Source organism: Triticum aestivum, chromosome 7A (assembly GCF_018294505.1).
Source record: "Triticum aestivum cultivar Chinese Spring chromosome 7A, IWGSC CS RefSeq v2.1, whole genome shotgun sequence".
Taxonomy (NCBI): domain Eukaryota; kingdom Viridiplantae; phylum Streptophyta; class Magnoliopsida; order Poales; family Poaceae; genus Triticum; species Triticum aestivum.
Window position 1 is genome coordinate 467,329,679 of NC_057812.1, and position 14,181 is coordinate 467,343,859.

General features: G+C 49.4%; 2 protein-coding genes across 2 annotated transcripts in view; both read left to right on the forward strand.

Moving 5' to 3' along the window:
* The window catches only part of LOC123147604 (phospholipase SGR2), a 31,160-nt gene extending 29,749 nt beyond the window's left edge, over positions 1 to 1,411 (forward strand). The window contains exon 22 of the mRNA XM_044566866.1: positions 1,236 to 1,411. The gene's annotated coding sequence lies outside the window, so the exon portion shown is untranslated. The remainder of the gene's footprint in view (positions 1 to 1,235) is intronic.
* Positions 1 to 2,255, forward strand: part of LOC123147605 (glycosyltransferase BC10) — a gene marked incomplete in the record, with an annotated part of 2,996 nt that extends 741 nt beyond the window's left edge. The window contains 2 exon segments of the mRNA XM_044566867.1: positions 1 to 608; positions 1,236 to 2,255. Of these exon segments, the coding sequence (XP_044422802.1) occupies positions 33 to 608; positions 1,236 to 1,877 (1,218 nt within the window).
* Between the last annotated feature and the right edge of the window lie 11,926 nt (positions 2,256 to 14,181).

Here is a 14,181-nt window from a genome sequence, read left to right on the forward strand (position 1 = left end):
ATTAGCCTGCGCTCGATTTGCCGGCCGTCGCGATGTGGGGGGACTCGAAGCCGATGCTCAAGTCCCGCGGCGGGGGCGGCGGCGGGGGCGGCGCCGACGAGGAGGGCGACTACTTCCCCAACACGCCGCGCAAGGACTGGTCCACGGGCCTGCTCAAGCTCGTCACCGCCATGGTCATCTTCATGGCCGGCGTCGTCATCGGCCTCTCCGTCAGCGCCAACGTCTCCCGCTACTACTACAACTCCCACACCGAGCTCTTCTTCCCCACCGCCACCTACAGCTCCTGCGACCGCCGGGGCGCCACGGGTGACTGCGGCCCGGGCTTCAAGGCCTTTGTGCACCCGCCCACCCTCGCGCACTCCATGACCGACGACGAGCTCTTCTGGCGCGCCACCCTCGTGCCCACCGCCGAGGAGTTCCCCTTCCAGCGCGTCCCCAAGGTCGCCTTCCTCTTCATGACCCGCGGCCCGCTCCCCTTCGCCCCGCTCTGGGAGCGCTTCTTCCGCGGTCACCAGGGCCTCTTCTCCGTCTACCTCCACACCATACCGGACTACAAGCTCAACGTCTCCAAGACATCCCCATTCTACGGCCGCCAGATCCCCAGCGAGGTACTATAATCAATCTCAAGTCTCTTCTTTTCCTCCATAATTTACCTTAATGAAACGAACCGTGTAAAAATCAGATTGGTAGTTAGTTGAACAAACTATGTTGTGTTGCCTGCGGAAAATTTGTGGCTGATTGATTCGTTAGCTGGTGCCTTGGTGGAGTGAGTCGGACAACCGTTGTCGTGCTAGTTGGTGGTTGCCATGTGCTCAACTTGATTCATGATTGGGATATGTGTATGTATTTGCTCTAGCCTCTAGGGGAATATGCTTGCCTGACCCCATGCCAGGATGGTGGGTAAACTACTCGATGGATTCTCCAACTAGTGGTGCTCACGAATGTTGCTAATATTGTGATCTAGAGATGCTTAATCTACAATATTCTGCTTGAATTTATCCACTAAATAATTAGTCAAGGATGTCATATGGTTGGGAATTTGTTTATTTGTGTACTCTGCTTTTCTTCTTTTATGTTCATATATGTGGGGCTAAAGTGTCAACCTCAAATATCGATGCGATGTGTGCATTCTTTCAGTATTTAACAGTGTGAGTGCCCTCCATGTGCGGTTCTCGGACCCTGATCAACGGCTAGTTTTGATAACATATTCTGATCCTTGTTTATTGCCAATGCAGGAAGTGTCTTGGGGATCGATAACCCTGGTGGATGCTGAGAAGCGCCTGCTGGCCAATGCGTTGTTGGATTTCTCGAACGAGCGTTTTGTTTTGCTCTCGGAGAGCTGCATTCCGGTGTTCAACTTCCCAACCGTCTACGAGTATCTCATAAACTCGGAGCACAGCTTTGTTGAGTCCTACAACATCGACACCCCTCAAAGCGCTGGCCGCTACAACCGTCGAATGGCACCTCACATCTTGCCGGAACAATGGAGGAAAGGGTCAGAGTGGTTTGAGCTTAACCGTGAGCTGGCCGTGCGTGTGGTAGCGGACTACAAGTATTACTCGATCTTCCGGAAGCATTGCAGACCATCTTGCTACCCGGATGAGCATTACATACCGACCTATCTTCATCTTTTCCACGGGTCGCTCAACGCCAACAGGACCATCACATGGGTTGATTGGTCAAGAGGAGGCCCACATCCAGCAAGATATGGTGCTGGAAACATCAATGTGGATTTCATCAAGGCCATCAGGAACAACGGTACGCAGTGCCTCTACAACTCGAAGCACACCTCTGTGTGCTACCTCTTTGCAAGGAAGTTTGCTCCCAGTGCTTTGGGGCCATTGATGAACCTCACTTCGACGGTATTGGACTTTTGAGCTCGGCTTCCATTGGCATTATATTATCGAGCTATCTCCATCGACGATCACTCGCTCGCGTGCCGGTACCGGTCAGGTAGAGGTACTCTGCTAGCTCAGGGACATGTCTCTTAGATAGATGAGAGACTGCTGTCGAGGACGCTTGGCTGGTGGATGACGCTGTGTGGGACGGTGAAATTTACTTCACTTATCCTGAAGCTGATTCCCGAGTAATGGACGAATGGCGCTACAAGATCAAGAGAGGACATTTTCACCTCCCATTCTTTTTAATATATCATAGCTCTGTGATAGATCTTTTTTCTTTTTTCTTCTGCCCCCCATCACTTATTGTAATGACTTGGTCAGGATGCTAATTTTATGTGAATATAACTTGCTCAATCGTTGCTTGGCTTGGCTTGGCTTCAAGTCTGGCGTTGCCAGATGGCGCCGCGCACTTGATACATGGCCACAGCCTCAAAACCTTGAAGCTACAGCCTGCCATTGGTGGTTGTGACTTGTGAGGATGCTCTGCTCTGGTCCATGAGATGAAAGCTAGTGTAGATAGAGAAGTTTGTGGATGTAGGCAGAATATGCCACCTTCTTGTGGCACTGTCTCCACAAGAAAGGAAGGAAAGCTGGTTCTTTTTGAAAGGCACACATGAGTAGGCCATCTATGTTGCTACAAATTCTTGGACCTGCTGTTACAGATTGTACTTGTTTGGCTGTGAGAGTGCATAATAGTATTGCGGGGACATGCTTAATTGGCCTGTGCGTTTGGTAGCTGCACAAAACTAGGATTGGTTGGCGAACATGGGAGACATGATTTTAGGCTGGCGTAGCCCGCACACGCTCTTGTCATGCCCTTAGCCAGTGATTACAATAATCCACTGGCACAGGTCTATGAATATTTCATCCTGAAATAGAAGAAAGTCTATGGATTAATTTTTCGTGTGATGTGTGTCTGACCTGCACAACAAGTTACTATAATCTGTGAATGGCCTACGTGGTGTTTGTTTAGAATGTGTTCTGGCTAGATATATTTGGTGAAATTGTAGCGGTATTTGTTAAAACAAAATAATGGAAACGGTTGGGATTTTGGATGAAAGTGACTGTTGCTGCTCCTTGTATTGCTGCCCTGGCCCATGAAAACGATGCCTTCTCATAGACCCTAAAAAAAAGAAAACTGTACTTTTGAGGGAAAAAAAGGGAGCATCTTTGTTTAATTTATTCCCGAATGATGCTGCTGAATCTAAGGGCCTGTTTGGAACGCAGGATCATCATCACATTTGAAAAATCGTAAGGAAATGGAACTGTTTTCGGCGTGCGCGAAAATCAAGTATGGGTGAGGTGAATGCGATAGGGGGCTTTAAAGCATCCACAGTGTGCATTTTTCACTGCCTCTAAGCACTCTCTCTCTTCTTAGAGGTCGCCTCCATACACTGCACTTCAGGCCTCTAAGCAAAAAATCTCTAGCATCGCCTCTTAGCTTGGAGGCTGCCTCTAGTGATTTAAATAATCAAGCAGCCCCACCCATCAGCCTGTTTGTGCTCCCAACGATGCATGTGATGAACCAAAGTTCTCCATTCAGATTACCATGCCTTTGTTTAATCAATCATGGGCCCACAATAGAGGCTGAAGCAAAATGTTATACACTGCGTGGTTTTGAGATTGTTTGGAGGCAGCGCTGTGGGGTCCAGCTTGGAGGCAAGCTAGCCTCTAAGCACTGTGGATGCCCTTATAGGCTTTGAGCCGTTGCAAACCATCCTCATCCACCATCGTAGTGTTTGCAAGTGGTGGTGTTCAAGTTGAGGAAAGGTGAGGAGCATGGGCGTGTACTCTTGGAATGCGTACATTCCTCCGTCCTTCGCTATCGGTCTTCGGTCTACCACTTGTTGCTTTGCTCTCTGAAGTCTGAAGGACCTTGTGGCGCTCGTATGTCTGAATCGACGATGAATATAGGACGCCTTTGGTTAGTTTCTTAGTGGAGCCTGGTTGAGTGTATGCAGGCTCCTGGCGAGCCTGCATCTGGAAAAACTCCAATTTAATTTGAGCGTTCCTGGCGAGCCAGGTCGAGGGAGCTTTAAATTTCATTTGGGTCAAATTCTATATGTGAGCCAGGCAACCAAACAACTCGCTACTTAGCCCAACAGACCCTGATTTGTCTTAATGCAACGGAGCAACTAGTTGATGAGCGCTTCTTCGGGAGCCTTACAATGATCAACGTTACTTGGCGTGCTCTCAGCCATCCGTTACGTGTTGCATTCTGGGCGCTCCTTCCGGAATTTTTTTCCCGCACACGTTTTTGGCCTTTTAAACGGTTTTGTTTTCAGTTTTTTTTAACATTTTGGTTTTCCACCGATCTTCCTTAGCTTTTGGAACAAAAAAATTAGAAATTTTTTTCACGAAAAATGCGGTTTTTTTCCGCAAGAGTCACAGCCTTGCCTCTCGGAAACGGAAAAAAAATCGTGTTTTCTGTTTTTTTCCTTCCGTGAGAGGCACAGTTGTGCTTTCGCGAGTCACGACCGTGCCTCTCAGAAACAAAAAAAAACATGTTTTTTGTTTTTTTCCTTCTGTGAGAGGCACGATTTTGCTTCCGCGAGATGCACGGTTGTGCTTTCGCGAGAGGCACGGTTGTGCCTCTCGGAAACAAAAAAAATGTATTTTTTGTTATTTTTCCTTTCGTGAGAGACACAGTTTTGCTTTCACGAGAGACATGGTTGTGATTTCACGAGAGGCCTCCTTGGAAAAGAAAAAAAATGCGTTTACTCTTTTTATTTCCTTCCGCGAGAGGCACGGTTTTGCTTCCGCAAGAGGCACGGGTGTGCCTCTTTTGAAAAGGGAAAAAAAATCCGTGCTTCCGGTTTGGTTTTTTCGTCTGGTTTTTCTCATTTGGTTTTTTCGTGAAAAAAGATCGTCAAAACCTATCAACACGGGATCTAGTTTTAAAAATCTCGACGCAAGGGATCCAACGGTGAAAACGGTTCGAAATTTGGGCGCATAATTTAAGAGATAAAACGAATCTAAAAAAAGAAAAAACTTCCAGGTTGTGACAAGTGGCGTACATGCAGCACGTCACTTGTTGTAATGGGAGTAATCTTTGCAATGAATACTCATCAATTAGTGATTTGGCTAATGCAGGCTACCAAGCACAAAAAGGAAATCTTCGGCGGCCCATGACATGTCCATTTCAAAGCCCAAGTGCAACTCAGCACGGCTAAAGCCCAGAGAGATCCCAAGGCCCACCCATCGCTCCTTGTGCGAAAGCCCATTTCTCCGCTTTTATTTCTGGAGGAGGATTCGGTTTGTCTGAATAAACTAATCCGGCAGGCAAGGCCTTGCCCTGGCTATGGGCATTTATATTCAGAATGTGCATGTTGTTTCGGACTGTCTTAATGGGAGCAATTAGTTAACGAGCGCTTCTTCAAAAGCTTCGCAACGATTAGCGTTACTTGGCGCGCTCTCAGCCATTTGTCACGTGTCGTGTTCTGGATGCTCCCTTCAGATTTTTTTTTATTTTTTCGCACGCGTTTTCGGCTTTTTAAACGGGTTTTTTCAGGCTTTTCCGACGTTTTGGTCTTCCCTCGGTCTTCTTTAGTTTTTCTATCGAATTTTTTTTGCGCGAACAAAGCACATTTCCTTTTTTTACGAAAATCATGGTTTTTTCCGCAAGAGTTACGGTCGTGCCTTTCGGAAACGAAAAAGAATGCGTTTTCTGTTTTTTTTCTTTCGCGAGAGTCATGGTTTTGCTTCCGCGAGAGACACGGTTGTGCTTTCGCGAGAGTCACGGCCGTGCCTCTCGGAAAGGAAAAAACAAAATGCGTTTTCTGTTTTTTTTTCTTTCGCGAGAGTCACGATTTTGCTTCCGCGAGAGGCACGGTTGTGCTTTCGCGAGAGTCACGGCCGTGCCTCTCGGAAAGGAAAAAAAACGTGTTTTCTGTTTTTTTTCCGCAAGAGTCATGATTTTGCTTCCGCGAGAGGCATGGTTGTGCTTTCGCGAGAGTCATGGTCGTGCCTCTCGAAAACGAAAAAAACACGTTTTTTATTTTTTTTCCTTCCACGAGAGTCACGGTTTTGCATCCACGAGAGGCACGGGCGTGCCTCTTTCGGAATGGGAAAAAAACCGTGCTCCCGGTTTCGGTTTTCTCGCCCGGTTTTTTTCGTGCGGTTTTTTCGTGAAAAAAAAGTTCGTCAAAACCTATCAACATGGGATCTAGTTTTGAAGATCTCGACGCGAGGAATCCAATAGTGAAAACGGTTCGAGATTTGAACGCATGGTTTAAAAGATAAAACATTTTGGAATAAACGGATCTAAAAAAATGAAAAACTCCCAGGTTGCGACAAGTGGCGCGCTGCATGTGCGCCACTTGTCACGACCTGGGAAAGTGGACTGTTCTTTGCAACGAGTACTCCTTAATTAATGATTTCAGTCTTAATGTCGTCAACAACTTTGTAGTATGAGCATCTCCGACAGACACACAAAAACTGTTCGGCACATTAAAATTCGACTTTTTTCGCGTCGGACAACTCCAGCAAAAGCTGTAAAATAATGCATGCGTAAAAAAGAATTGGGCACGCGCTAAAAACGCTATCAAAAGCTGTAAATTTGAGACACAAAATTACGTGCACTTCATAATTTGTACTGCGTGTTTTTTTGGACGCGTGTTTTTTGGCATTTACTGAACCAGCATTAAATCTGATACATTAAAAGTGCTACAGTGGCACGCTAAACTATTTTAATTCATGCACCTATTGGAGATGGTTTAAGGATAGGAGGGAAATATGAACGTTTATCAAGAAAATAACAACTCTTAGGCTGGTCACAATGGGCAAGAACATAAACTAATATCTTACACACTTCCCTAGACTATGTTATTACCTCTATAGTGGGTAGGAACATCTAGGTAGTGTCATGCAACATGCAACAGTGTATTTATTAGGTTATAGACTCATTGTTTCTTGGAGTGTGTGATGTTCCGGTAACTTAGCTAGTTACCACAAGCACCTCTCTCTTCATTAAATATGTGCCACATAAACAAAGTTGTATTGGAGTGTGTGATGTTACTCCTAAGTTCCTCCCACTGTGACCAGGCTTAGGTCTTCTTTTACTCTTTGTAGCTTTGTCCATGAGAAAAGAGGCTCTAACTATAAAGCCCACAATCTAGCTAGGTTTGCATTTGATCAAGGCAGACATACATGGCTTGCACAATTTTGCACCTCGATCTGTCGCTTATATCTTTATCGATTACCCCTCCAACTTCAAGGGATATCGGTGCTACAATCCCGTCTCCCATCGTGTGTTCATTTCCCGACGCGTTTACTTTGATGAGCATGTGTTTTCGTTTCACCAGGTACCCCGGCTGTTCCTCCCGCCACTGGTGACGCCGGATCCTCGACGACTCTCCCAGGACGCTCGCACGCCTCTCTTGGCTCGCTCCTTGGCTTTGAGGCGCGCCCACTGCATGCGACGCCTCCTACAGCCGCAGCACTAGCGCCCTCGGCGCCCCAGACGTTGGCGCCCGCGGCCCCGGCGGCTCCTCCGGCGCCCGTGACCTTGGTGCCCGCGGCCTCCTCGGCGCCCCCGATGTTGGCGCCGGCGGCCCCCTCGGCGCCCCAGGCACCACCGGCGCCCCCGCCCCCTCGGGGCCCGCGGCCCCCCTAGCGCCCGTGGCAGGTCCGGTCACTCGCGCCCGTACGGGCGTTTTTGTCCGAGCTCGCGCTACGCCTCGGATGACTACGTCCATGCGGCGTCCACCTCTGAGTTGTCGCCGTTTCCGTCCTCCGTTCGAGCCGCTCTTCGTGACCCGCTCTGGATGGCTGTGATGCAAGAGGAGTTTAACGCCCTGTTGCGCAACCGGACATGGCAGCTTGTTCTCCGTCCCCGGCACGCCAACGTGATTACCGGAAGTGGGTCTTTAAACACAAGCTCCGTCCTGATGGTACCCTTGATCGCTACAAAGCGCGCTGGGTCATTCGTGGCTTCCGACAGCATGCTGGCATCGACTTCACCGACACCTTTGCTCCGGTCGTCAAGCCCGGCACGATACACACGGTTCTCCACCTTGCGGTCTCCCGTACTTGGCCGGTGCACCAGATGGATGTATCCAATGCCTTCCTCCATGTTCACCTCAAGGAGCAGGTCTTTTGCCAGCAGCCCACCGGATTTGTTGACCCGACACTTCCCGACCACGTGTGCCTGCTTTCGCGGTTCCTGTACGGACTCAAGCAGGTTCCACGCACTTGGTACCGGCGCATTGCGGCGTTTCTCCACCAGCTTGGGTTCCTCTCTACCCGCTCGGACGCCTCAGTACTGACTAGTATGCTGGAAGGGCAAGCTTATGTCATATGGAGGCCGGCTAGTTCTGATTAACTCAGTACTGACTAGTATGTCGATGTTTCTACTTCCGTTCTTCAAAATTCCGAAAGGGGTCCGAAAGCGACTTGATTTCTTTATATCTCGTTTCTTTTGGCAGTCTGATGAGGCCAAGAGGAAATACCGTCTCGCGCGATGGGATATCCTTTGCCGACCTAAAGACCAAGGGGGTCTCAGTATTAAGAACTTACAAATTAAGAATAAATGTCTTATGAGCAAATGATTATACAGATTAGAGACAGAACCGGAGGGCGTGTGGTCTCAAATTCTGCACAATAAGTATTTGCACTCGAAAACACTAGCCCAGGTTACCATGAGACCGACTGACTCGCCGTTTTGGAGGGGACTTATGCGGATGAAGGACCTGTTCTTTCGTAGGGTCAAATTCTTGGTTGGCAATGGGATATCAACAAGATTTGGGGAGGATATGTGGTTAGGAGAGACGCCCCTGGCCGTCCAATATCCTACCCTTTATAATATTGTGCAATGTAAGGAGGATTACGTAGGCACCGTTCTTCAAACTATTCCCTTGAACATCCAGTTTAGACGTGTGTTAGTTGGTGCGAGATGGACCGCCTAGATGCACTTGGTTCGGAGATTGATAGAAGTTCAACTCTCCGACCAGCCGGATTCAACACAATGGAAGTTAACTAAGAATGGGATGTTTACGGTGAAATCTTTCTATATGGATCTGATTAATTCTGGCCCCCTCTCAAGGCCGCTGCACATTTGGAAGGTTACGATTTCTTTGCGTATTAAAATCTTCATGTGATTTGTCCACAAGCAAGTGATACTCATAAATGACAACTTAATCAAGAGGCGATGAGTAGGTAGTTCGCGATGTTATTTTTGTGATCATGATGAAACAATACAATATTTATTTCTTGAATGCCCACTTGCCAAGTTACTTTGAAGAGCGATTCATATAGCTTTTAATATTAATCCTCCAGTAGATATTGCGTCTTTGTTTGGGACGTGGTTAGCTGGGGTTGAACAGATTACTGCGGCTCGTATTCAGATTGGAATATGTGCGCTATTATGTGCTATATGAAACTGCAGGAATGATATGACTTTTATCAGACAACACACTTTAACTTTTTTGCAGGTTATCTTCAGAGCTACAACTTGGATCCGTACATGGTCCTTACTCACTCCTGTGGACTCCAGGGAGTCTTTGGTTACTGGGTGCAACCAATGGGAGATGGTAACTCGAGTTATCTTCAACCGGTTCGGATGACGCTCGCATAACAGGATAGGAGTCTAAGGAGCTTATCCTTCTTATTACCGTATCGGTTGTCATTGTCCGCATGTAATTTCTCTTATTTTACTTTGTTTTGCTCCGTTTGCGAGCTGTAAGACTTTTATGACGATATTTTCTGGATTGTTAATAAAAGGGCTCATGCATTATCATGATGTAGAGGCCGGGGGCATACGCCTTCATTTCCAAAAAAAGACATACATGGCTTGGTCAGCCGTACGACCCTATTTGAATCCAGTTGATCATTAAATTAATCAAATATAAAGCATATAGTGTTGTGCTAAAGAGAAAAGAATAAACAGAGCTCCTGTCACTTCCCTCCGCCTCGTTGCGCACTAGAGCTTCTTGTCTTGGTTCTGCCCCGTTTCTTCATATTTCTTGATGTTGTTGGTGTTGCTACACCAAACCAACTTTTAACTTTGGCCGTGCAAATCACGCGCCGCCGCATAGTAAAGTTGCACCGGTGAACACGGCCGGCTTCCAGCCCAAAGTGGCACTGTGACTGCCACCCACCCATACTTATGTCATGCAACTGGTATGCTTGCTTGCTTTTATGTCAGATGCCACTTGGGAGCTTGATACCCATGTGCCTTTCTTGATCTATATAGCAATGAACAATTAAACAACTAAAGGCTAGGCTAGCGTAAACCAAACACAAGATGGCATCCGTGCATCTATAGTGAAACTAATGGATGGAAGAAAAGCTCCACCCCCCACTTCTCAAATTAAGCTTATCTCTTTCTTCTTTCGCATCAGATACGAGAAAATTCGACTGGTGTTTGTCTTTAGGGTTAGAAAAATATGAAAAATCTTGCGCCGATCTCAACCTTCCAACCGATAGTCATCGGTGTCGTGCTAGAACTAACCATCTTTTAGACAACTGAGAATTAGCAAAAGCTGTATTTTAATATTATTTTACAAAAGTTACAGTCTACTAATACAAGATCATGAATGAAAAGGGGCCACAAAAAGGGGGACAACGCCTCAACCAACAAGCGAGGCTGCGAGCCGAGCATAATTAGCGAGATAATGTGAAACCCTATTTTGTGATCTAACTATCTTAATTGGAACAAACTTCCACTCTACCATTTTTTGCAGGGCAAATTCCCACTTCACCATGAGAAGCTTGATTTCATTAATGAGATGACCATTGTTAGACTGTATTTACATGTGTATATTGTAACGTTGTATACCACCTCATTATATATACATGTGTGATAGGCCACCCCTAGAGGGTTGTGCCGGTTCCCCCCAAAGCCTATTGTCTTACATGGTATCACGCTAGGTTACGTCCGCTTCCGCCTAAAAACCCTAAACCGCCGCCGCCGCCGCCGTCGCCGTCGCCCGACTGCTATGACGTCCGCCGCTGCGTCCGGCTCCACTGCCACCGGTTTTCTGCCGGCCTCCCTCGCGGCACTTCTCTCGAGGCCGCTGGATGCCGCCTCCCTTCAGGCGCCGATCGGGACACGGAGCGTCGGCTCCCTCTTCGCGCTCCCGCCGGCTGCTACTTCGCCCGGGCAGGCGCTTGTGGCCCACACCGCCGCCGCCCCGTCAACCGCAGCTGTCGCGCCCTCGGCCACTGCGCCGCTGGTGGTGGAGGACGTCGCGCTGGCAGGCTTCGCGGCGTCAACCGCAGCCATCGCGCCCTCTGTCACCGCGCCGGCTGCCCCTCTGACTGTCTCCACGGTGGTCTCACCTCAGCCAGTCTCCTCGATGGGATCGCAGCCGCCGCCGCCGTTTCACTTCGGCCATCTCATCACCATCAAGTTGTCGTCGGACAATTACATCTTCTGGCGCGCGCAGGTTCTTCCGCTTCTTGGGAGTCACTATCTGCTTGGCTATGTCGACGGCTCTCTCCCTTGCCCTCCTGCGCTGGTTGACAGCGTGCACGGTCCGGTCTATAATCCGGCTCACCGTGTCTGGACAGGGCAGGATCAGGCGAACCTCTCCTCCATCCAGGGGTCGCTCTCTCCGGCCGTTGCTGGGCTTGTTGTCTTCGCCAAGACGTCCCACGAGGCATGGACTATTCTTGAGCGCTCGTTTGCGGCACAGTCGCAGGCTCGTGTATCTGGGCTCCGTCGCCAACTTGGAGAGTGTCAGAAGCTTGACTCCACCGCCACTGAGTTCTACAACAAAGTCAAGAGTCTCGCCGACACGCTGGCCTCCATTGGACAGCCCCTCACCGACTCCGAGTTCAACTCGTTTATTGTCAATGGTCTTGATGAGGAGTATGACGCCCTAGTCGAGATCATCAATGAGAGGGGCAACTCCACGCCCATGCCAGCACACGAGGTCTTTTCACGCCTCCTGCTTACTGAGCAACGAGTCGAGACGCGCCGATCCAGGGGCAACGGCGCCCTCTCGGCAAACGCCGCCACCAAGGGTGGTCGCTCCTCTGCTTCATCCAGGGCTCCTTCGGGGCAGTCACCACCACCCGCCTCGGCCCCTTCTCCTACTGCGACGCTACCAGGGGCTGGCGGTCCACGTGTGTGCCAGCTTTGTGGTCGTGATGGGCACTGGGCCTCGAAGTGTCACAAGCGCTTCCAGCGGGGTTTTCTTGGTCTCGGCAATGACGGGAAGGATACACGCAACTTTGCTCGTCAGGTCGCCATGGCTGATCGTCCGCCGCCGCAGAAGCCACAGGGACACACTCAGTCCTACTCCATTGATCCCCACTGGTACATGGACTCTGGGGCGACAGAGCACCTGACCAGTGAGATGGGGAAGCTTCACACTCGTGAACCCTACCATGGCTCCGACAAGATCCACACCGCCAATGGAGCAGGTATGCACATCTCTCATATTGGTCAAGCATCACTTCTCACTAGACATGCCAATAGGAGTCTTCAACTTCGCAATGTTCTTCGAGTTCCATCTGTGACACGTAATCTTCTTTCAGTTCCTAAACTCACTCGTGATAATAATGTGCTTTGTGAATTTCATCCTTTTGATCTTTTTATTAAGGATCGGGGCACGAGGGACATTCTTCTTAGTGGGCGGCTCTGCCAAGGTATCTATCGTCTGGAGCATCCTAGCGTCGCTCGCGTCTTCAGTGGAGTTCGGGTATCTCCGTCACAGTGGCATGCTCGTCTTGGTCACCCGGCCACACCTATTGTCCGGCATGTTTTGCGTCGTCATGAGCTTCCTAGTGTGTCTAGTAATAAAGATGTAGCAGTGTGTGATGCTTGTCAGCAGGGGAAGAGTCATCAACTTCCTTTTTCGGAGTCCAGTCGTGAGGTGAAACATCCTTTAGAACTTGTGTTTTCAGATGTATGGGGTCCTGCTCAGACTTCTGTTAGTGGTCATAATTACTATATCAGTTTTGTTGATGCTTACAGCCGCTTTACCTGGCTTTATCTTATCAAACGTAAATTTGATGTGTTTGACATTTTTGTTCAGTTCCAAAACCATGTTGAATGCCTTCTCAAGCACAAAATTGTTCATGTTCAGTCGGACTGGGGTGGCGAGTATCGCAACCTCAACTCCTTTCAGTCGCTTGGGATCACTCACCGTTTAGCATGTCCACATACACATCAGCAGAATGGTTCAGTAGAACGTAAGCATCGTCACATTGTTGAAGCTGGTCTGACTCTTTTGGCCCATGCATCTGTTCTGTTTCGTTTTTGGAGTGATGCTTTCACCACTGCATGTTTTCTCATCAATCATACTCCCACTCGTGTTTTGAATATGAAGACTCCCATTGAAGTTCTCCTTAATGAACAACCGGACTACACCTTTCTCAAGGTGTTTGGTTGTGCTTGCTGGCCCCATCTCCGTCCATATAACAAGCGTAAGCTCGAGTTTCGTTCCAAGAAGTGTGTTTTTCTTGGTTATAGCTCTCTTCATAAAGGATACAAATGTCTTCATGTGCCCACTAATCGTGTCTACATCTCTCGGGATGTTGTGTTTGATGAGCATGTTTTTCCCTTTGCCAAACTCCCTGTGTCCACTACCGAGCCACCTGTCATGCATTCATCCTCTGTTGCTTCTGACCAATTTGATGATGTTGCATATTCTCCTCTATTGTTGCCTAACCATGGTGCAGGCACTGGTCGTGGGGCTCGTTTGGAGATTCTGGAAGTGCCATCTTCCTCTTCGTCGCCATCGCCTTCATCCTCGGCACCTTCTGTTGTGCATGAGGAGCACATGGCGCCCATGCATGGCCTCGGTTTCCGTGCTCATGCACGGCCGATCAACGTCCTGGCCCGGTCGCCTCTGGCTTCTGGGCTGCCTTCGCCATCGTCGCGCCCTGCAACCCCGCCGACTGGGCCGGCCTCCTCGGTCCCCGTCTCGCCCAGGGTGTCGGGGCAGTCATCACCAGGCCTGGCCTCGCCCGCCCCTGCCTCGCCCAGGGTGTCTGGGCCCTTCTCACCAGGGCCGGCCTCGCCTGCTCTCGCCTCGCCAAGGCCGTCTGGGCCGGTGTCACCGGAGCTGGCCTCGCCCACTCTCGGTTCGCCCATGGCCTCTGAGCCCCTGTCGTCGGGCCAGTCTTCGCCATGCAGCCCGGAGTCGTCTGTCCCGAGCTCGCCTGAGGTGATTCCTGCATCTCCGGCGACCGTCACGTCTCCGTCACCTTCGCCTCCGCCGGCTCCTGCTGCTGCTCTACGTCCACATACGCGCAGTCGGAGTGGCATTTTTCAGCCTAAGCAACGTCATGATGGCACAGTTGCTTGGTTAGCGGCGTGCATGTCTGCTGC